At 40.0% G+C, this 22054-nt stretch overlaps 1 protein-coding gene across 2 annotated transcripts in view; it reads left to right on the top strand.

The window, feature by feature from the left end:
* Positions 1 to 6327: 6327 nt before the first annotated feature.
* Positions 6328 to 22054, top strand: part of CCDC93 (coiled-coil domain containing 93) — a 34963-nt gene continuing 19236 nt past the window's right edge. The window contains exons 1-9 of one of the 2 annotated variants that reach the window (XM_040069235.1): positions 6328 to 6463; positions 7504 to 7617; positions 9316 to 9410; positions 11909 to 12020; positions 14490 to 14588; positions 15649 to 15705; positions 19104 to 19204; positions 20300 to 20339; positions 21735 to 21827. In XM_040069235.1, the coding sequence (XP_039925169.1) occupies positions 6422 to 6463; positions 7504 to 7617; positions 9316 to 9410; positions 11909 to 12020; positions 14490 to 14588; positions 15649 to 15705; positions 19104 to 19204; positions 20300 to 20339; positions 21735 to 21827 (753 nt within the window). In that variant the 5' untranslated portion in view covers positions 6328 to 6421. Of the gene's footprint in view, positions 6464 to 7136; positions 7157 to 7503; positions 7618 to 9315; positions 9411 to 11908; positions 12021 to 14489; positions 14589 to 15648; positions 15706 to 19103; positions 19205 to 20299; positions 20340 to 21734; positions 21828 to 22054 lie in introns of those variants that run through there. The other variant, XM_058421295.1, reaches the window with a different exon arrangement.

Here is a 22054-nt window from a genome sequence, read left to right as displayed (position 1 = left end):
CCCCAGCCTTAGAAGACTAGTTCTTTTCAGAGTAAAATTCCAGAAAGTATTTTCTAAAGTTATTATAAACACTAACTGCTTTTATTTCCTCCTAACAAAGCTCACATGAAATGGGTGCCGTGAGGATTGTGAAGAAAAACCCATTCAGAAACATCATGTATTTTATTTGTTAGTATATTTGGGTTCTGTTTGTGCTGAAATGAGATATGATTTGAAAATAATACTTGGGTTAAGATTCATCCTTTTTGCTTACCTCTGAATAGCTGGAACAGCAAAAGGTAATTCATTTTTCTTAATAATTGCTTCTGTGGAAAAAGAAAGTCTTTGAAAAGACAGCTCAGCCAAGTTTCTTCAATGCTGTAAAAAAACACTTGGATCACACTCTGAAAAGCCTTGAACTGTCCAGCGCAATAAAACTTGGGACTGCATTTCATGATGCCCATAAAACCTGCTCCAAAGCCTCCTAAAAAATGTCTCAGAACAATTCAGAAAATGTTTGATTCAAATTACAAGAACTCAGTGATTTAAGGGACAGAAGCAAGGTCATTGTCATCTCTAATTTGTTTTCAGGACGTTCACTCCTGTAGTCCTTACGTATAACCGAATAATGAATGAAAACCTACTAAGCCACATGGAGGCGGCTTTCCAGAGCACAGCCTGCGCTCCGGGAATGCATTTCCTCCTGGCAGCAGGACACAGCGCTGTGCCTGGTGTCACCAGAGGGTGCTCTTCCACCATTTGTCAAAGTGTGTGCCCGAGTGGAAGCAAGATCTGTTCGTTAAAAAGATTTTTACTGGCACTTTTGGATTACGCCAGAATCCCCTGCTTGGAAGCACTCTGAAGATGGAGGGAGTAGTGGTGAATGGCAGCAAAGTTTGCTTTTCAGTTAGGGTTAAGTTGCAGTCAGGCTAAAATTACTAAAAAAATATTGTTTGGTGGGGCTGTTTCGTTTCAAAATGCACACATGTATAAATTATTGAAGTTAAACCAGATGTCTATCCAGACAGTACACAGCCATTTTTTTCTGCAGGCTATTTTCCTTTTTGTTTAGCTCTGTCCAGGGTTACACTTCCAATGCTCACCTTGAATCTCTACAGTTCTGTCTTTTTTTTCACCTCTACATCACTGATATTTTATCTTGTTTCTCTTACCACTTGTCTGTCTTTTCAATTCTCTTTCAAAAAATCAACGTGGAAGAAGAAAAGCCAAAAAACTCCTCCATCTTAGATCATCATTCTCTTGGGAGTGAGGCATACCTGTGAGAAGTCTTTTACTGTTTCAGACTCTCTCACTCTATTGGGAAATTAACTGTTCATTCTTACAACTCTTTTAAGTGAAGGATGTGTCATAGTATTATGGCATGTAGAAGGTAAAGTCTAAATCCATATATTTTCCCTAACAATTCCACAGTGAAAATATACACCTCTCAGCCCCTTTGTAAGGATTTGTAAATCAGTAATCCAACAACCTATTCCTTATTCTTTGAACATCCAGTAAATCTTACAAGTGATTCTGTTTGGAGAAGTTTTGCCTTTCACAAATATAAGTTCCTGGGCATTTTGCTTTCCAACAATTTCGCATCAGATTTGCTCAGTCTAAATATAAAAATGAAGGAAAACAATTCTTCACTGTGTGAGCATCACAGAGCTATGATCTGAAATTTAATATCCTGGCCCAAAACAAGGAGTCTGCGATGTACTTACAGTGCAAAGGTTCTCATTTTGTTTGTTCCTTCTCAGGTCAAGGCTCAGTGAATCAGATTTAATTAGTTGTTCCATGAATGATAAGTGAGTTAGAAAGACTCACTTCATCCTCCTGGAGATTAATTTCTTTTGAGCATAACAGCTACAGATGACCTGAGACTGTCAGAAGAGAAGATGTGCAAGGGCAGTGTCCCAAACAAACCTCTCTGTGGGTGACTACTCTGTGTCAAGGCGTGCTGTGCCTGTCCTTGCCTGGACCTTGCAATGTGCACCCACACAGAAACTAGAGAAACTCCTCAGCAGCCTGATTTTCAAAGAGGGCACAGTATCACTCTGTGAAAATCCAGCCTCTCAAAAACTGAAATACCCAAAAGGATTGGCTACTTGCATATCATGACTACAGTCTTTGAGTCATGTGATCAAAATCATGACACTGCAGAAAGAGAAGTCTGGTAAAAACTTTATATTCGTCACATGCTTAGTTATAATATTCTCATTGTGCTCCAGGAAGACTTCTAGACCTGGCACAGATGAAATTATACAGAGGACCAGTGACCAATTCTGTTAATTTCTGTCATGCAGACCATGAGGGTGTTGTGATTTTTTCCTTACTAGAATCTCAGTATTTCCACTATCAGATTATCTTTTCCTCTACAAATTCTACAGGCCATAAAGTCTTTCCTCTCATAAGTAAGTGAGCTAAAAATGTTCACGTTCATGTTACCAGTCTTACAAAACAATATTAAAAATGACACAAACATAATTCTCAAGAAAAAAAAGTCTTCTTATCTGCCTATATGTTTTAAACTATCAAGTGCTGAAAATAGGAATTGTTCAGAGAACAGACTGAACAGGACCTTGACTGGACTGGACCTTCTAAACATCACCCATGGGTACAACAGTGAGCATGGTTAAAGTGTCAATATTTCCTGTTATAGGTGAATGCTGATAGAGCACAATACCTTGCAAAGAATATTGGCCAGTCTGATGGGATGTAATGGTCTGCTGCAGCCCCTAACACTATGGCTACTGTAACAGGTCTGTGACTTTTTCATTTCACAGTGCACAGCCTCACTTCCACTGACAATAATTGGGAATTTGCAATTGCCCACTGAATGGTTCTCTGTGCCTCCTACATCAGAAAGAGGTGAAAGGGAGCTGAATAATACCTGTAAGGAGATGGGATACAACCAAGACACCAAAATAAAAGAGTAAATGCATGCAGAGGAAGATACTTGTGCTGTAGCCAACAGTACAGCTGATTCCAGAAATCTGCATGAAAACTTCCATCACAGGAATCATTTCATTAGGGATCAGGATGGAAATGATCTCTGTGCTGGGGCTGCCAGGCAACAAAATCAGTTACAAAAAGAGCCCACCCAAAATATGAGCCACAATGCAAAATCTGATACTGAGTTTGGAAGGCTTGGGCTTAGTTACCTCAAACGGCTTCAGCTTCTCCAGTAAGTAGGAATCCATCTGGGAAGATGGCAGTACCAAGGTCCATGGCCTGATGAAAACACTGAGATCCTTTCCATTTACTCCGAGATCTGTCCATGACACTTTGTTTTATTATCTTTCCTTAAAAGAACGTTGCACCCTAACAAGAAGATGCTGTACAAAGAACCATTGCACAAGAAATTGTATGTATTTTATTTTATCTATCATGCAAAATGGAAATAAATCTCTTTTAGACCTTCTTGGAATAGAGAGCATAGGAAAGGTACTTAAGTTACTTTATCTATGTCTGCTCCACAAACAGTGGAGCCCTTGCTGTTGCAGCTACAACTCGATCACACGTTTTTTCATTCTTATTACAAGAAAAAAGAAATATGTGCTGAAGGATACAGTGAGACCTACTGCTACATTTTCAGTGGTGACTGAGTTTAACGTTGTCACAAGTCCAGGCTGAGCAGCAAAATGAATCACATGGCTATATAAAAAATGAGGAATCTTTTTAGCTCAGCTTTGTGGGATCAAGATTAACGAAATAGAAAAATCAAGACAGGATTGTTAAAAGCAGCTTCTCCAAGAACCAGAGCTCACTTACCTTCACAGATCAAAATAAAGTAGGGAATGGGAAAACTAAGCCTAAGTTGAATCTGCTAGAAATTTACAACTATAAAATCTAAAAATCTGAAGGAAAGGAGGTTTTTTCTTTTTTAGATGATACCTCTCTTGGGGCTTGTTTTAAAACTAATTGGTATTTAGAAGATTGATTATCCAAATGTCATAGGGGACAACAGCTCTGTCTGGGTAGCTGAGTGAATTTGCATCACAATTAGGTGTTCGGAAGCAGTACTTTTGCAAAGTATTTTATTGAGGTTCGAGTGATCCAAGATGAGTTGTTTTGACCACAGATTTTTGTATTTTTATGCCTTTCCCTTTTCTTTCCTAACTACATACCAGATGAAGGAAAATTCCAGCCTATAAAGGAGAAAAATGTTTCCAGTCCTTGTGATCTCATAGACATAGAGCAAATTTCTGTAAGTACATCATTTCAAGCCAGCTTTGTGATTTTTGGGAGCCTGCTGCATGAGTTTTGAAAAGTTCATTGGAGTTAATTAGCCCTGTCTCCCTCCTTTGCCTTACTGTGCTTTAAAAAGCCAAAGAAAGAGTTCAATTTCCCAGGGTAGGTTGGTTCTCTCCCTTGTCTGATACTCAACTACTACTTAAGCCCCTAGTTCGTACTACCTTCGGCTCTTTATTTATAATTTTTCTTTATTCTGTTTCTTTGCAAAGGAATTTTATGACCATACCATGACTCAGAAAGATTTATTTTTTTTTTAGCTGATGTTTCTTCTCAGCAGTTACCTTACAACATGCACTTGCTGCTGCATCTGAAGGTCATCTACATCCTTTCCGAACACTCTCCTGTTTCAACCCTTCTCTTTTTCCCTGCTTTTTGTGGGCTTCAGTCTTCCTCTGCATGGCAATCAAATTAGAGCCATGCAGCTCTCTGCGAGAAGGCAGACAAAACACAGACAGCCCATATTGCTGTGGTGACCGCATTAGCCTCTGGGGCTGTGAAACAGCATTCTGCAACTCTAATTAATATGCGGCCTGTGGCTACACCAGTACCTGGCCTGAGCTGGTCTGGCCTATTTTTGCTATTATTATTATTATTATTATTATTATTATTATTATTATTATTATTATTATTACTGCTTTGATCACTCTGTCCGGGCTGCAGTCAGAATGGGTTGGCTCCTGTACGCTCTGCTGCCCTTAAAAGGATGGGAATGCTACACTCCTGTTCCTTCACCTTATTGAGATGTTTCCAGCCACAGCTGAGTGCAAGGTTACTTATTTAATATTCTGGGTGTGGCATAGTCTGGAAACAGAACACCTGTGATAGACTTGAAAAGACACCCCTGTCAGGTATTTCCGAAGCCATCGCCAACAAGAATGTACCCGTGCAATGCTGCCATGGTTTGCTGTCTGGCTGTTCAGCCCATCAAATCCCTGTGCATTGCTGTGATTTTATTCACTAATCCAACGTGTGTTGGCAACCAGCCTGGGCCCAGCATCCAGACCCAGCACACCCATCACTCTGCAGGGTCTGCCCGCTGCTGCCCAGCCTGGCACGGGAGGCCAGGCTCCAGCACATCCACCTTCCTGCCAGGGGATGCTCGGACACAACCCCATGATGTGCCACGAGCCAGAGGCAGCGCAGATTGTGGGGTTTTTTTTGCCGTGGGACAGGAGTACAAATCTGATGAGCAGCAGCTGAGGGAGTGGGGGTGTTTAGCCTGGAGGAGGCTCAGGGGTGACCTTTTCACTCTCTACAACTCCCTGATGAGGGTGCAGTCAGGCGGGAGTCAGGCTCTTCTCCCAGGCAGCCAGCGGCAGGATGGGAGGACATAGTCTTAATCTGTGCCAGGGGTGGTTTACGTTGGGTGTTAGCAAAAATTTCTTCACAGAAAATGTGATTGTACATTGGAATGAACTGCTAAGGAAAGTGGAGGAGCCACCTTGGAAGTCTCTTGGCGAAACCCTGCAAATGGCCCTTAGTCCCATGGTGCAGTTGACATGGTGGTGTTTGATGTTAGACCCACTGATCTCAGGGGTCTTTTCCAACCTAATTGATTCAGTGATTCTGTGACCTGTGTGCAGGAGAGGAAAAAAACCAGAATTAAACCCCACTTCAGCTGTTAGGTCACCAAAGGAAAACACGGCTGGCAATGAGAAGTGTCAGCGCCCAGCCAGGCATGAGCGGCCGTGAAGCGCCTCGCAGTCAGAGCGCTCAGTGACTTGTCCTCCATGCTGGCGGGAGGCCTCAGGACCCCTTGTAAAAAAAAAAAAAAAAAAAAAAAAAAAAAAAAAAAAAAAAAAAAAAAAAAAGGAGAAGACAGCGCCGTGCGAAGGGCAGCGCGGCGCAGGGGAAACGCGCGGCGCCCGCGGGGAGGAGCGGAGCTCTGAGGGGCCGCGGGCACGGGGGCACCCGGGGCCGCCCCCAAGGGCGCAACCCGCGGGCGGGGCCGCGGCCGTTGCGCTCCGCGCAGCCCGTCAGTCACATGAGCCGCCGCCCTCCTTCCCCGGCACCCCTCGGCCGCGAATGGCACGGCCCGGATGCGCTTGTACGCAAGGAGGGTGCGGGCGAACCATTGAGCGGGGGCGGGGGAACCCGGCAGCCGCCGGCCGGGAACACCCCTTCGCCGGGGCGCTGCGGCGGCGGGGAGCGGACGTGACAGCGGCGCGGCCGGCGGCGGAGGGCGATGGGGGTCCCGCGGGGACAGGAGCGCCAGGCCCCGCAGGAGGTACCGGAGCCGCGTCTCTCCCAGCCCCCCGTCCCCCGGGCGCTGCCGAGGCGCGGCCGCTGTTCCTCCGGCCCCGCTGCACCGGCGTCCCCGGGATCCCCGCCTGCTCCTTCCCCTGGTTCTCGGCCCTCGCCGGGAGCGCGGGGGTCGGTGCCGCGCAGCGGGTTGGGCGCGGGGGGCGCGGGGAGGCCTGCGGGGCTGCCGGCAGCGCTGTGCGGGTCACCTTCGGTGCAACATCGCCTTCCCGTGTCCCCCGTGCGAGCCCGGCTGGCCGGGTTCCCCTGGGAGGGAGCGGAGAGGAGGAGGCTGCCCGAAGGGCTGGAGGTGGGAAGGGTGTGCAGGTGGGTCCCTGCAGCCCCTCGGGACAGACCTGGAGCCCTGTTCCCGTCTCTCCGGCCTAGGGTCGAGGTGTTCGGGAGCTCTGTGGCTCTAGGAAATCACGTGTATCCCCGGAGCCGTGGGGTTTCATCCTGTAAAGTGGTGACAAAAGCCCTGGGACGGGCTGGCTGTGCTGGTGAGGTTTCGGAGCGCTGGGGCTGTCCGCTCTGCCCGTCACAGTTTACTTTTGTTACTGTCGTGCTTTGACATTGCATTGCCCAAAAAGCGGAATTCCGCGTGAGCCTCTCCTCCTGTTTTTGTAGAAGGATTATAGAAGCGTGTCCTGGTTTTTGCTGGGATAGAGGTTAAATTGAGGTGTGTGATTTTATGAACCCTGAAATTGAAAGAAATGTGTGAAATGGAGAATAAATTAACTGACTCATGGCAATAGGACAATCTCAGTAGCTGGAGGCAAGCAGGGGGCCAGGAGTTTGGTCATCAAAAGTGGATTAAAGTATTTGACTGGGTGAAAATATATGATGTTAAATCCATGTAGAAATGTGTTACCTGTTTCTTCAATGTCTTTCAAACTAACAATCAAGTTGCTAATGGAAGGCACGTTTTCCCTGATATACGGTCTGTGCCAAGGTTAGGTTCGGAGAACACTCATTCCTCAAATGAATGAGAAAGGCTGAATTAGTGTTTTGTTGTTTGTTTATCAGGTTGAAACAAGAGAAGATGAGGAACAAAACATCAAGTTGACTGAAATCTTGGAACTGTTGGTGGCTGCTGGGTATTTTCGTGCAAGAATCAAGGGGTTATCACCCTTTGACAAGGTGAGGCCAGTACAATATTTTTAAACCCCTCTTCTAAGTATAAGAGGCTTATATGTTTTGCCAGTTTGCCTAGCAATTCTAGGTGACTTTATAAAACACAGTTGCAATGTCTGAGGCTTCCCTGTGGGAATAATTCTGCAAATGACCTAGTTTCAGACAGACAGGACCTCCTCAGTCTTGAAAGACAATTTTGTGCAGCCAGGCCTGTTTTAGAGGAGACAACTGGATGCAGACTAGCTGCTGTCTGCTTTTTTGTGCCTGCTATGGCCTGTGCTAGGGTTGTGTACAGGGAATTTTCCTCCCTCTCCCAACAGCAGTTAGAATAGCTAGTCTTTAGATACTTGGAGTCTTTGGATACCTGGAGATAGCGTGGCAATTTTAAAAATAACATTGATGAGAAATGAGGAAGTGTCTGTGTAAGAATGGAACAGTTAGCCTGGTGAGATTGTTTTGGGGCTGTTTTTACATATCTTTAGAATGTCATATTTGTTAACCTTTCATTGTCCTAGACAGGAAGTGGGTGATACTGACAGTGAGCAAAGTTCAGGTTGAAGAGAGATTTCTGAATTGCTTTAATGCTGACTCTGTGAGAAATTCCTGAACCAAAGTTTGAAAACACAGAACTACAGCAGCCTTGAAATGGATTCTTATGTTTCCTGCTCTTATCTTTGATCATAGCACAGCTTCACTTTGCCATGTAATTTTATTTTATTCAAACTCCTTGGTATTGCTAACAGTCACTGCTCTGGAGTTTGTGCTCACAGAGTAGTTTCAAGGAGATTGCCTCAGGATGTAACATTGTTGCATTTATATGTAGAAATCACTTATAGTTGCTTAAATGCAATTGCAAAGTTACCATTTCATGTCAGGGCCCAAACTCCCCAAAATGAGCTTTGCTACTGAAAATGATCACACTGCTAATGCAAAAGGGTTCATGTGGGTTATCAGTTCCAGAGGGGAGTGTGAGAGGAGTGATGTGACAGAAACCTTGTTAAAAACCAAGGTTCCCAATTTGCTGCATGATGTTGGCAAGTTACTCCACATTTTAATCCCCTTTTCTCTTCTTTGCCTTTACATGCATTTAGGTTATCTTCCACATGTTTATGCAAGGATGTCTTTAAATATTTATGTAAAGTTGATGAAATGGCTCAGGAGTTTAGATATGCCTGTGTCAGAATAGGGTCTGAAATAGAGATTTCTGCAGAGCTGGGGACTTCCATTGCTGTGCTCATACTGTGTCTAGCAACTACTTTGCAGTTGCATGTGTCAGCAAGCAAGAAGTAATAGCAAAGATGTATATAAAAAGGTAAAACTGCACTAATTATGATCCTTGATGAAATTTTTGTGTGGTCATTTTTTAGAGGTAATGACATTTAAGATACTGTTGAGTTTTTTCCATTTTTTGTTTGATTTTCTTTTATTAATCTGAGAGCTGTTTCAAAAACTAATATATAAAGCTAAGAGAGGAATTTAGGTTGTCCATAAGTGCTGGGTTGGTTTCTGTCTTCTTGTGCATGTTCATTGTGTGCAGTATTGTATGAAGTTGGTATGGTTATGTTATCTGAGTCTGTCTTAGAGCAGAGAGGATAATGAGATTACTGAGATGTATTTTCTAAAATAAATAAAGCCTTGAAGATGTATTTGCGTTTACCTCTTCAGTTTCAAATGGCCCTGACCATGCTGTTGCTCCTTTGCCAGGTGGTGGGAGGCATGACGTGGTGTATCACTACCTGCAGCTTCGATATCGACGTGGATTTATTATTTCAGGAAAATTCTACTATTGGTCAAAAAATGTAAGTTGATTAAATGGAAGTGGGGGATTCTTCTTCTTCTTAGAAAATAAAAAGTGGGTGGAGAGGGGAAAGTTACCTGCTATATTTCTAAGAAAGAGTTTTAGTTCAAATTTCCTGCTTTTGAGGACTGCCTATTTACAGAACATTGCACAGGTTTCTGGGTTTCTCAGACTGTAGTTCCACAAATTCTTAATTCAGAAAGAAGCTTATTTTAAAAATGACAGGGCTATTCCCTTTAGGCTGCCATGTTCTTATATCCCTACTATGTACTGAAAGCAATTATGTGTCTCCACACTGAACTGAATTGGGAATGGATCCAAATTAAAACCTACCAAAAAAACCCCCAAAACCAAAACAACCCCAAAAGGAAAAAAAAAAAAAAAAAAGAAAATAGTTTTAACATGAATGAATTCCTGGATCCAGTTCTCTGTGCAGCTGCACAGATGCTTGTGCTGGCACAAGGGGATGATGCAGAGGCCAAAGCAAAGGGCAGAGGGAGACCACGCTGCTGGAAGCTGGAGTGCAACATTAGAAGACCTTCCCTGAGTTCCCTGTGTCTGCAGTTCTGCTGTGTAAATAACCTCTGACTCCCTTTTATGGTTCTGGGGTGGAATTGTAGGCATCAGCAAACAGAATTTAAAGCATGTCATTGTTACCAAAATAGTTACCTGCCCCATACTGAGGAGGAGGATTTCCTTCCTCAGGGTGACCCAGTGAAAACATTTTGTTTTGGTTCATTTCTTATGCGTGGAATTCGCTCATAAGCCAGCTAATTCTTGTACCAGGGAGGTTATAGACATTGTTTATGCTGGGGAAGGGAGCACATTCTAAACTCCATAATTTCTTTGTGTGTATCTGTGATAAAAGAGCCGTAATTAAAATTTGTGGGAAATAAGATAAGCCTGACAAGATACAGTGGTATGAAGATACTTATTTACTCAGTGTAGTTAAAAAGAACATCTTTCTGTGTTTTCATGAAAGTCAAAGAACATTGCCAAGGCTCTTCAAAATAAATATTTGTAGCTATTGCAATTGCATTTGGAGACACTCAAATCATCATAGACAACTACATAAAACACTACTGAGTGCAAAGAATTAAGTAGAAACTAGGAATGAAAATGGTGGTGACAGTTTTTTATCTTCGTTATCCTTAAGAACAACAGGGTAGGAAATAGTTAAGTTGTTCTCAAGATGTTCTTTTTCCAGCTGACTGGATACAAAACTGGCAAAACAAAAACCAGGCTCCTCTCCCACAACAGCAGCAATGATTTATTTATAAATCTAAAGTGTTCAGAATCATAGGAGCATAGGCTGTTTTGATGTCCATGTAATGTTTGTGTTGGTAGAGACTCAGGGCTTCTCTGGTGTTTTCAAGATAAAGAAAGGTTAAACTGTGTTTTCGCAGTATTATTCCAAAGTGATGGCGTTACACCATTGTGATCCTGTCTTGTTATTTAATTGCTGCGCTGAAATAAACATGGAAACGTACATTAGGAGAGGATCTTGCATCTATTGGATAAATAACTTTTGTTTTAATTATATTTGCTTTGATTGTGCTTCACTTCCCTTTAGGAAGTGAAACATTTCAGGCTCTATTCCCAGATTTTGATCACTGTCTCATATCTCTTGATCCCCTTTTGTTCTTCCAGGATTTTAGTTGTCCATTTGGACAGTACTAAATATCATTGAGGTCAGTGTTGGACCAGTTAATTTTTTTTCTTTCATGGGGAAATAGCTTCGGTTTTCCAAGTAAAGCTTTCATCCTTAGTGGTTACACCTGCTTTAAAGATGTACTTGCCAACATCTACAGCAAAAAAAAATTCTTGCCCTAAAATTAGGTATTCAGTGGAAGCAGGCTGATTTTCTTGCAGATGGATCCCTTGTGGCAGGGTAATCCTTTCGCTTAACCAGCTCTTATTGAGCTCTAGAATGAGATTGCTGCCAGCAAATTCAGTTGTAGTCACTTAAAGTATGTGAAGTGTACTGTATATTTAGCTTTTGTGTCCAGTATGTATTTAAATTCATAAAGTTTCAGGAGTAACATCAAGATAGATTTTGAGAGTTCTGCCAAATAAAGTTTTAAGTCCTTACATTTGATTCTGGTCTTCCTTGGAGTGCACATCTCTTACTTAATGTAACTGTTCTTAAAGCTACTGTCTCTTCATGTTGAGTATACATTATAACATGCAAAGATATTTGTAGGTGTATCTTATATGGGTATTTTATCTGTCCAGATGTGCAGATCTTGAAATTTTCTGTTATAGTTAAATTAACTTCCAAGGTAGGAGCCTGTAAGTGGAGCTTATTCACCTCTTCACAGACTGATGATATAAATAGTGCCTGTAAAAGCTGTTTTGTAAATGAGTTTGATTGCTTTTCATTATATATAGTGGAAGTCACTAGAGGGGTTCTTTGAACTACTGTGTTTGCAAAAATAACCTGTAATTTACAAAAGAAAATTGTAGCATACCTCTGTCTTTTTGTTGTTTTTATAATAGTGCCTTAACTGAAAAAATCGTGTCAGTATTACCAAAAATGAAGTGTCCACATCGTTTGGAACCACATCAGATCCAGGGACTGGATTTCATTCACATATTTCCCGTTGTACAGGTAATAATTTCATGGTGTCTTGATACTTTGCTGAAATAGGCCATAAAACTTGTATAAAAAATAGAACAAAGCTTTGAATTTTTGTTCGGCTCTTTATTTAACTTCAGAATAAATAAGCACAGAGAAGTAGTTTGAATTAATGCTTTCAAAGAATGAAGGGATGTTATGGATGATGGAATTTTTAAGTATTGTTTGATCCACTTTTAGACAGTAAACAAAACAAACTCTGCATTCTTTGCAATGGAGTCAGATTGTGCCTGTTGTGAAACACCTGCTTAAAGAAACCAGAGTTTAATCTTGTTGTGGAATCTGATAGTCTGCTTTGGCAGGCTAGGAAATAGAACAAATACCTTACAGTCTGTGTTTAAGCTTATGGAGTAAGTTATGCAGATAGACCTTAAATCAGAAGGATGTGGATAAGGCAAAAGCCACTGGGGTCATTTCTTTAAGCATAATTCATCCTTATTTCCTATCACTTACAAACTGTGCTCTGACAAGTGATCCTCTTACTGTGTATTTGTTGAGCACCACTAACTCATCATGTGCATCGTTCTCAAGTTTGGTAAGATTTAAGCTAACACTTGATGTGTTCCAGTTACGTGTGGTATTTTGAGAATCCTTGGCATGCTGTTATCATTTCTTTGGTTTTCCTTTCATCTACACACAGAAAGGTATCTTTGACAGATAGGTCAAAGTTAACTAAGCTTCTTTTCTGTTAAATATCTCCTTACCTCATGCCTGTGAAGGAATTTAGCAAGTAAGAATTGAATCTAAATTTCCGTCTGTAAGAAGTGGGAAAAACTTCTGGTGCTCTTTCCTATTACCTTGTAGTTGGAGGCTCCTGAGAAAAACCACGCTTAAACCACACCACACAAAACATTCTGTGGTGTGTGCTACTCTTACCCAGCTTTCAGGCTGTAATGATGCTGCTTAAGGTGGAAAGTTTGTATCTTGATAAAACTTGATATCTTGAGGTTTTGCTTCTGAACCTTTATTTCCTACACAGAAAAAAAAAAATAAAATAAAATTCAACCCAGGTGAGTTTCTTGCCCTGGTCACTCGATGGCAATGAATGGTTACATTTATCAAACACTAGGCTTCTTTCTTAGGAAATATAATCCTTCTCCTGTAAAAACAATAGCACTGGGCATTCTTCTCTCTCATCTGTTTTCTCCCAAATCCTGGTTTGGGATATTACTTCTGGAAAGGAGAAATTTTAACTCTAAACAGGGAGGAAATCTGCTTCTGGGTTTCTGTGAGAGCAGTGACTCTCAGTATTTGTAGCCGGCCAGTAGGTGGTAGAGCTGACCCATGCTTGGTGATGAAGTCTTTTTTGATGGGCTTAGTTTTTGGTATGTAGAGGATCTTTGTTTAAAAACTGTGGCTTTTTGTCAGGTCCCTGTGAAGTTCTGCCTGCTCCGGTCCTCATTGCATTCCAGCCAAGACAAACTTTCAAGAAAACTTGTTGGTGTCACCAGAATACTGTGTTCTGAAAAAGACCATGCAAAATATAAAACGCTGACTACACCATGTAGGAATTATATATTTGATAATGGCACTTTATTCAAGGCGCTGTTAAACTCAAGATTCCACTTGCTATCTGTAAATCTCAAATCAATTTCCAAATAATACAAAAAGCTTGCTCTTAAGCCTGGCATCATGTCCCATTAGTTCTTGCACTGTGCAAGAATTTAGATGGATCCTTCCCTACAGGAAGAAATTAGGCTGAGTTGGCTCATTGCCACAGACTTTAGCAGAACTTAAAAAAAAATTTATAAAAGTCTAACAAATACTCCATTGGGCAGAAATGTTGTTGTTCTTCCTAATAAATTCTGCATATGATCACAGGCAAAAGTATGTACACAGTCTTGTGTTGAGATGTGCTTGGTAATTAATGGTCTTCATTTTCATCTCTTGTTGTCATCATGTTCCCCTCACTTTCCAGGGGTTCATGGTTATAGCACAGGAAACAGTTGCTGGTTCAAACTTGGATCCCACAACTGATCTCATCTCTTCTGTGACCTCCTGCACAGGCTGTCAACAGCCTGCAAGATTTATCTTCTCCAACGTTGTTTGAAATGTACTTCAATATTTTGTGGCTTTTTGTGTGGTCTTATAAATGTCAGAAGAAGTCTTTTTTCTTGCACAGGCATGTGGTTCTTCATGAACACTTCATAGGCTTGAAGATACATCTTTTTATGGTGGAGCTGTAGTCTTTTAAACCAGTGAGTGATCTATAGTAGGAGAATTTCATAGAAGAAACATATGCACAGAAGAAGAAATGTTTGTAAAGTAGCAGATGTTTTTATAAGTTTATAAAGTAGCAAATGCTGACACACTATGTTAGGATTAGACCAAAGAGTTTCCATGTTTAAAAATAAACTTTTAGCTTTTATTATGCATTTAAAAATTAGGCAGTAGTTTGGTGATTATCCTTTTGTTTTCAGCTGATACATTTTTTTTTTTCAGTGGCTGGTGAAGCGTGCAATAGAAACAAGGGAAGAAATGGGAGATTATGTCCGCTCTTACTCTATATCACAATTTCAGAAAACTCACAGACTGCCAGAGGTAAGATCAAAGCAGTTCTTGTTTCTCTTATAATAAATCAGATGTTCAGTTGCAGTACCAGCCCCACAGCTCTGAAATCCACGCACTTTACCAGAGTTGCTTTTGCCGTCGTTTTATGAATGAGTCCTAAAGGAATCCCCTACAAATTTATCTGTGAAAAAACTGAAGCATTATTGTGACAGAAATTTTGTAGATTCTGGTTAACTTTCGCCTAATGATTGCCTTAGTTTTTCTGCAGTATTTGGTATTTTTGTGTCATGCTAGCTGTTCAGAAACACCCAGCATGCTGTGGAGAAGCTAATGTGGCTAATTGAGAATTAATATGCTGTTAATACTCTATAATTTGGGGTTTCTTTCAGAGTGCTGAAAGGCAGCTCTTGTCTTCCTGTATCCAAATCCCAGAATTTGTTCTTGAAAACTAGATTTGTAAAAAAATCCATTCAAAAATGGAACTGTTCTTCAGCAATGATACAAAGTTTCCTTGGTAAAAGAGGAGAGATTGAAAGTGCTTGGATATGTGCCTGTAGTGCAAAGCCATCAGTTCTGTTCATACATATCACAAGGCAATTCCATTTTTAACCAACTTCTGTCCTTTAGTAGCAGGATTAAAGATGATGTCCCTAGTATTGGGATAGACAGATTTTATTAACTTGGGGTGGTTTTGATTTTTTTTTTTTTTTTAATTATTATCTTTAATGCTTAGAAACTAAAATAAGAGTAGCAGAAACTTCTTTTTTCCACATCAAGCCTATCCCAGCCTCATTTCTTAGTAGTGTAATAAAGATTGGAGATCCCAATAGTGGGCTGGATTGCTTTTGTGTCAGGTACTGCCTATGCAGGGAGCAGCTAGGCTGATGATCTGGACACAGTTTTATGACCTATCTCCCATCTGAAGGCAGAAGCAAGTACTTTTCTGTGTTAAAGCAAATCACTGACATTTCACCAAATCATTGAGCAACTCAGAAACTGTTTGACTGCTTTGTTTCACAGAATAATTGGAAAGTTTGATACTTAGTCTCCATTCCTGGTAGATTTAATTACCTCCACTAATGTCTTTCAGGATGATGAATTCATGCAAAGAAAAGAGAAGGCGCTCAAAACGGTTACTGATATCTTTGTAAGTATGTTCAATTTCATTTTTTACGGCCAAGTGAGTGGTTTTAGTAATGAAATGGAGGTGGTTAATTCTATTTTATGCAGCCAGTCCTGGGTTTTCTCATGAGAAGATCCCAGTTAAGTTACATGTTGATCTTCATTCTTGAGACAGGTCTCAAATGCCAATATATCAGATTGCTAGGTGTGCATTGTATGAGGAGATAAACCATGTCCACTGCCTGCACGGGGTGTGTGGAATCCCACACTGTCAAACAGAAGTCACAGGGTAGCTTACAAACTATTAAACCCTTAGCAGACTTGAATGTATGTTTGAAGCTATCAGCAGTTGTGCTATTTGTCTTGAAATTAGTTAATATGGTGATGATGTCAATCATCTGCATTCCAGAACTTGACTTTTTTACTTCTTGTAATTAGCAGTGAAAGTACACACCCTACTTGCGAAATGGTTTTTTTTAAGTAGCAGATGGTGGTTGGGAAAGGTGGTCTCACCTGTGTTCTCCTTGTTCACATGCAAATCCTCTAACTTCTTGGATGAGCTGTATGTATATTTTGAAAGCTTGTTCATGAATGCTGCAGAGAGTGGCACATAAAACACTGAGGCTCTCTTACTCTCGTACCTGAATTCAGCTGTCTGGCTGGCAACTGGAATTTCTGTCCTTATTTCTAATTTCCCTCTTTGTTTGGGACCATCAATTCACCATTTCTGACTCAAAGTAGTTCGCTACTCGTTTGGGGATTTTTTTGGACCATCTTGATAAATTTCAGACCAGCGTTTGACAAGAGGGGAGCAATCTGGGTTTGCTTTGGATGGGATGTTCCCAAGGCTATTCAATAGAAAATGACTGTTTTTTCAGACAGCTCTAACCAGGCACCCTGAGCTCTTCATCTATAGATGGAGGTGCTCAGTGCTGGTGTAAGGAGCCACAACCAGAGGTTGTGTAATGGGCCACACAAATCACCCTACTCTCAGGTTTTGGAGGAGGTAGTTGTTTTTCTGTGCAAATGACCTGAGTGCTGCTGAGCCTAATATATGTGGTTGAATTACAGCACGTGTTTGTAGAATAACATTGCAATGAAAGTCTCCAGGCGATGACCAATGTAACTCCTTTGTTAATCTATTTGAATAATTGACCTTTCTATACAAATCTCAATTACAGTCTCTAAAGTGTTGCTCCCCATGATTTGATTGGGTTTTTTAATTATTAGCAGACTTACAATGAGTCCTTTTACTCCAGCTAGAAACACTAGCCTTTCCAGTGAGATTTGTATTCTGTTTTACAAGTTAGCTCACCCTCTACATAGGTATCATTACACAATTTATGTACCTGTATAGCCCTTTGTACTGAGACATAATGCAAATCTGTGTGAGAAAGCAAATTCCAAATGTATGTTTTATCAAGTAGCACTTGAAACTCATTAGGTTTCTGCTTATTTCCAATTTTCAGAATAATTGTCTTGATTTTTCAAGGGTGCCCTTTAACCTGCACTGTCTTTAGCACTAAACGTTCTATTCTAAGTGGCTGATCTTGACTTTGTCACTGAAGAGGCAGAAACAAAATAATCAAAATACTGTTATGGGGTACCTAAAATTTTCACTGTAATTTATAAAAAATAAAGAGTATATTTGATTAACAGTGATAAAGGGTTGCCTTTGGTTACTGAGAATGAGAAGTACTTGCAGGGCTTAGTGTTTCTATTCTATTAATTTGTACTCTGTCTTCTATAGTGTCTCACAGATCTCTAGTTTGTATCTTCATGGTACATGAAATTTTTACATTTGTTCATCATTGCTTAGAGTGTCCATTGCTTTGTTAGCCAAACACCGATTTTCCTTAAACAGATGAGCTCTGTCAGGATCATGTCTTCTACGGGTGGCACCTGATCTTCTTAACAAAAGATTAGTTCATGAGATCTGTTAAGGCATTTAGGCATGAGTGCAATCTAGAATAGACAGAATGATTTTTCAAGGCAAAATGTGCACAAACTTTTCCATGTGTCTGTAGGAACTGGGAGGAGGAGGAGGTGGCCATTAAGATGAAAGTTCTTTTGCAGGTCACCTTTAAATCATTGTGCTTTGGAATTGGAAGAGAAATCCACTCTCCTAAAAGAGGATCAGCAAGTGTGAAAGATTAGTCAGTTGTGTGAATTCATTATTATAACTGATCTAAGGACATACCCTTTTTCCTCAAGGAGACCGTACACAGAGATCCATGGTCATGATCTAAAAGTTGGGAAAGGGAATGTTAAATATCAGTGATGGTCATTGGGATAATGACTACTGCTACTGAAAGCTGACTGGCTGGGGAACTGAGGTTATCTTGCAGTGGTTTTGTTTTGTTCAACTGCTTAATTACCTGATGCCAAGACTAGTGTTTATGGTGTGATGCCTACACTTCCTATAGCACAGGTATAAAATAAAATGTCATCATAAAAGCTGATACTATTTTCATGACTTACATTGGCTTATTGTAGATGTGAAAGTACATTTAGTGGGAGACCCTTGGTCATAAAAAGCTTTTTCATGTGACAGTCAAAAATGTAGCAAGATTGAATAGCTGCAAGCAAAGAGGACAGAAATTAAAATTAGAAATTGTAAAGGGCAACAAACATATTCAGGAGAAACTTGCCAAGGAATATTGTCAATTTTCATTTGTTCAGAATTGCCGCTTTGGGATTACATCTTTGAAAAAGATGGAAAGCCATTTCAGCAGTGTTATGGTACAGGAATTGTTTGTTGAAAATAATAGTTTGTGTGGTACAGAAAGCAAGATCAAAAAATTAACGTTCTCCCTTTTGTTTTTAAATTGGAAGCAGCTCTGTTCAGTACTTTTGAATCCTCATTTTATTTGCTAGGCTGTTGTCCAGTTATTGGATTACCCTGTGATAGCAGGAGGTGAAAGTCATTTTGCTAACAAACTTCTTGAGACATTTTTGTTCCTTAAATTGTAATAAAATCTGCTTTAATTCAATTGTTACCTGTGATCACTGAGTAAATAATAATTGCATTTAATTATCTAATCAGAGTTTAAAAATAGAATTAATTCACAAAGGAGTTAACATTTCTAGACGTGGCATTAGCCAAATCATTTTAATAGATGTTCAGTGTGTTATGTTTTATTCTTCTTTCAGACATGATAAAGGAGATGGTTGAGATGTTGTTTCATGTTAAATACTAATCTGTATTTTTTTTAAACTTAGACAATTTCTATAGCAAATTGCTTAGAAATTGATTCAGTAAGATTTTATAATGTAATTCCAAAAAGAGAAAGTGAAGGATGTTTATTTGGGAAAGTATATTGAGTTGGAAAGCAAACAGTGTGGATATCACTTTAGATAACAATTCCTCACTTATTTTAGAAAACCCTTTTGCAAGCTCTGAACTCATTCACTGTCTTGCAGGAGGTTTACAAACCCCAGAGAAAATACAAACGTCAGACAGGAGCTGAGGAACTGCTGGATGAGGAATCAAAGGTTCATGCTACACTTCTGGAATATGGCAGGTGAAAGGCTTCATTTAACTCTCTCTGGGTTTTATAGTGTGTATTACAAGCAGTACAGATAAAATTTGGATTGTGGTAGGATTTTTCCTATGCCTCAAAATTGAACTGCTTCAGATTTGCTCCTGTTTGGTTTCAGATTTTGTTTCCTTACCCTATAAAGTCTCTGGGGACTGGACAATCCTCATATCTGTGAACCATAATTTGTACAATGGGAAACCAGGTTGTGTGCTCCCTCTAGGGTGTTTTTTTAACATACTTGTTTCTTATAAAAATGGCTTAAATACATCATCTTTTCAGGTAGTGTGTGCCAATCAATATTGGTTTTTTGCAAGCAATCCACTGAAAATTTGGTAAAAAAGGATTTGTGGTTGCTGTTGCTTCTTTTTCTAGTTCTCACGTGGTTCTTGCATCAGGAGGCTGAATCATGGTTGAATGTTTTGTCTTTTCACTTTCCTGCAAACTTTCATTCAGAGACAAAGTTACCAAGGCTTTCACTTTTCCATTATGTCTGAAAGCCCCTCTGGTTTACTGAGAGCTCTCCAAACACATAAAAATGAACTCAGAGAACTTCTGTTTTTGGTTTCTATTTCCAGTTTTCTTTTCATAGTTTAGTGGTAAGGACATCCTGTCTGGTGTCTGAGCTCTTAATACTTAACGAGTGCAGATGACATCTGAATTTCCATTTTCTGTCTTCTGGGGCTTCTTTCCCCCCCAAAGACGTAGATTTTTTGATTTCTCAAAACTCACTGTTTTGAGTACTTTCCTTTTCACAGTAATAGGGACTGTAGTGTAATAACTCAGGATTAACTTTGAAATGGGAAGAGGGCATTGCTTTTTCCTTTCTTGAGCTTTACATGACAGTATTTTATGGAAAGTCAAGATTTGCAGGTCTCGATGGAAGGAATAGATGGATCTGAAACCATTCAGTAAATATACTCCAGTACCTGCTTATTTAGTTTACCTGAAAATTTTTAAAACGAATTTGATCCTGGTTCATGGTGCATATCTTATGTTGAAAATTGATAAAAACTTAAAAGTATTTGTGAAAGTCATAAACAACAGTATTTTTCCTTCATGTTACTATTGTTCTTTTAGGAGATACGGATTTAGCAGACAAGCAGGAAAAACAGAACAGGTAAAAAATACACTAATGTAAAATCCTCAAATTGTGGGAAGAACTGCATTGTTGAAGTGTTGTTTACTGTTTAATCTTAAAAGAATACAGCAGTATAAACAGCTATAACATCTGTTATTAACAGATCTTAAAATGGCTAACTGGAGCTAAAAATCTGCATGCCATGAAAGGTAGAATAGGTTACCCTTTTTAAAGGATTTCCTTTATCTCTGCTCACATATCACATTTGGTAAACTTTTTTGGGTTTTTTGTTTGGAAGAAAGAGGGTTTGGGCATTGTATTTGTTTTGGTTTGACTTTTACTGTTAGGTAATATCATATCTTGTCTGTTTATTATCTTTTAATTGAGCGTTCTATAATGTGATTATTAAAGGGTTTTTCTTTTTAAAGAACGTTCAGCTTGGTAAGAAATATTGTAGACATTTATTACAAAACACTTTGTTTACCGTGATAGAGGAAGCTGATACCTTCTTGAAAATTAGCATCCTTGCTGTGCTTTTGATGATTATGCAATCTTAATATGTTCATAAAATACAGGGTACCAGCAGTTTTGTTATTTCAGTGCAGATATTAATTTGGCTACAAGTTTTTATTACAGACAGAGATGATGAAGATAATGCATTAAAAATGTCACAGACCCAACAATACATTGAGTAGATTAAAGTTGCTCTTCTTTATTATCTCAGTATTCCACATACAAATGACACATTTAATTTTTTAGAAATGGAGATATTTCTCAATCTAGGCCTGCCTTTTTTCCCCTCAGAGTAACCACTACTCATGTTTATAGAGTTCATTTGGTTCAAAAATTCTGTTGCCTTTGTGAGATTGTATATTGGATGTTCATCATGACTGTTGTGGAAGCTGAGTCCCAGCAAGGCAGAAGTGGACAGAGAAATAGGGCAGTGGTGCAGTAGAGTGACCTAGAAATTGTCTGGCTGTCCCTAATTCTCTTTACTTCATGGTACAAATTCTCCTACCTGAACCAGGCATGTTTGCACTTTTTATGCTGCATGTTTATTGCACCAATATTAAGTTGCCAAAACAATTTATGTAAAAAAAAAAAAAAGAAAAAAAAAAAATTAGTCTTGGGCTGTGTAGTAGGCATCATCTTTTGAGGTGTCTCCTGAGGTTGGCAGCTCTCAGAAGGCTGTGGAATAAGGAATATTTGAGCCAGATAAATCCATAGGAAGCCAGAGACACAGTTGGAACACTTGTGAGAAATCAAGAAGGCTTACATTTCAGCTGGCATGATTTGGAGCATGAGGATGTTGCAGTAGCTGAAATGTATTCCTATAAACAGAACTGCTACATTCCAGTTTTCTCCTTGATGTCTTTCTTAACACTTTAGCATATTGGAACTAGGAATAATAATGTCTTAACTTTTCTTTAAAAGGCTGAAGATAAAAAAGCAGTGCTACCTCCAGGGCTTGCAGCAGCAGGGAAGGCTGAGCCTTGTGATGAAGATGACCTTCAGGCTGCTGAAGAGGTGAGCCCCAGACACAGTGGTCATGGGAGGTGCTAACTTGGGGGGAGCAGCAATTTTTGCTGTTCAGTCGTTCTCCAAAAGAAGGAAAATTTCCATGGTTAGTTGAAGTGAGAACTGCTTCCCACAGGAGAATATCAGCCTGAAATCGATGCACTAAATTAATGCTTGTTGAAGCTTAATACCCCAAATCACTTTTTTTCTTTTTTCCCTGAATCTGTGCATTTTTT

Source organism: Hirundo rustica, chromosome 7 (assembly GCF_015227805.2).
Source record: "Hirundo rustica isolate bHirRus1 chromosome 7, bHirRus1.pri.v3, whole genome shotgun sequence".
NCBI lineage: Eukaryota > Metazoa > Chordata > Aves > Passeriformes > Hirundinidae > Hirundo > Hirundo rustica.
The sequence above is the reverse complement of the archived record's forward strand: the minus strand, read 5'-3'. Positions and strand labels throughout refer to the sequence as shown.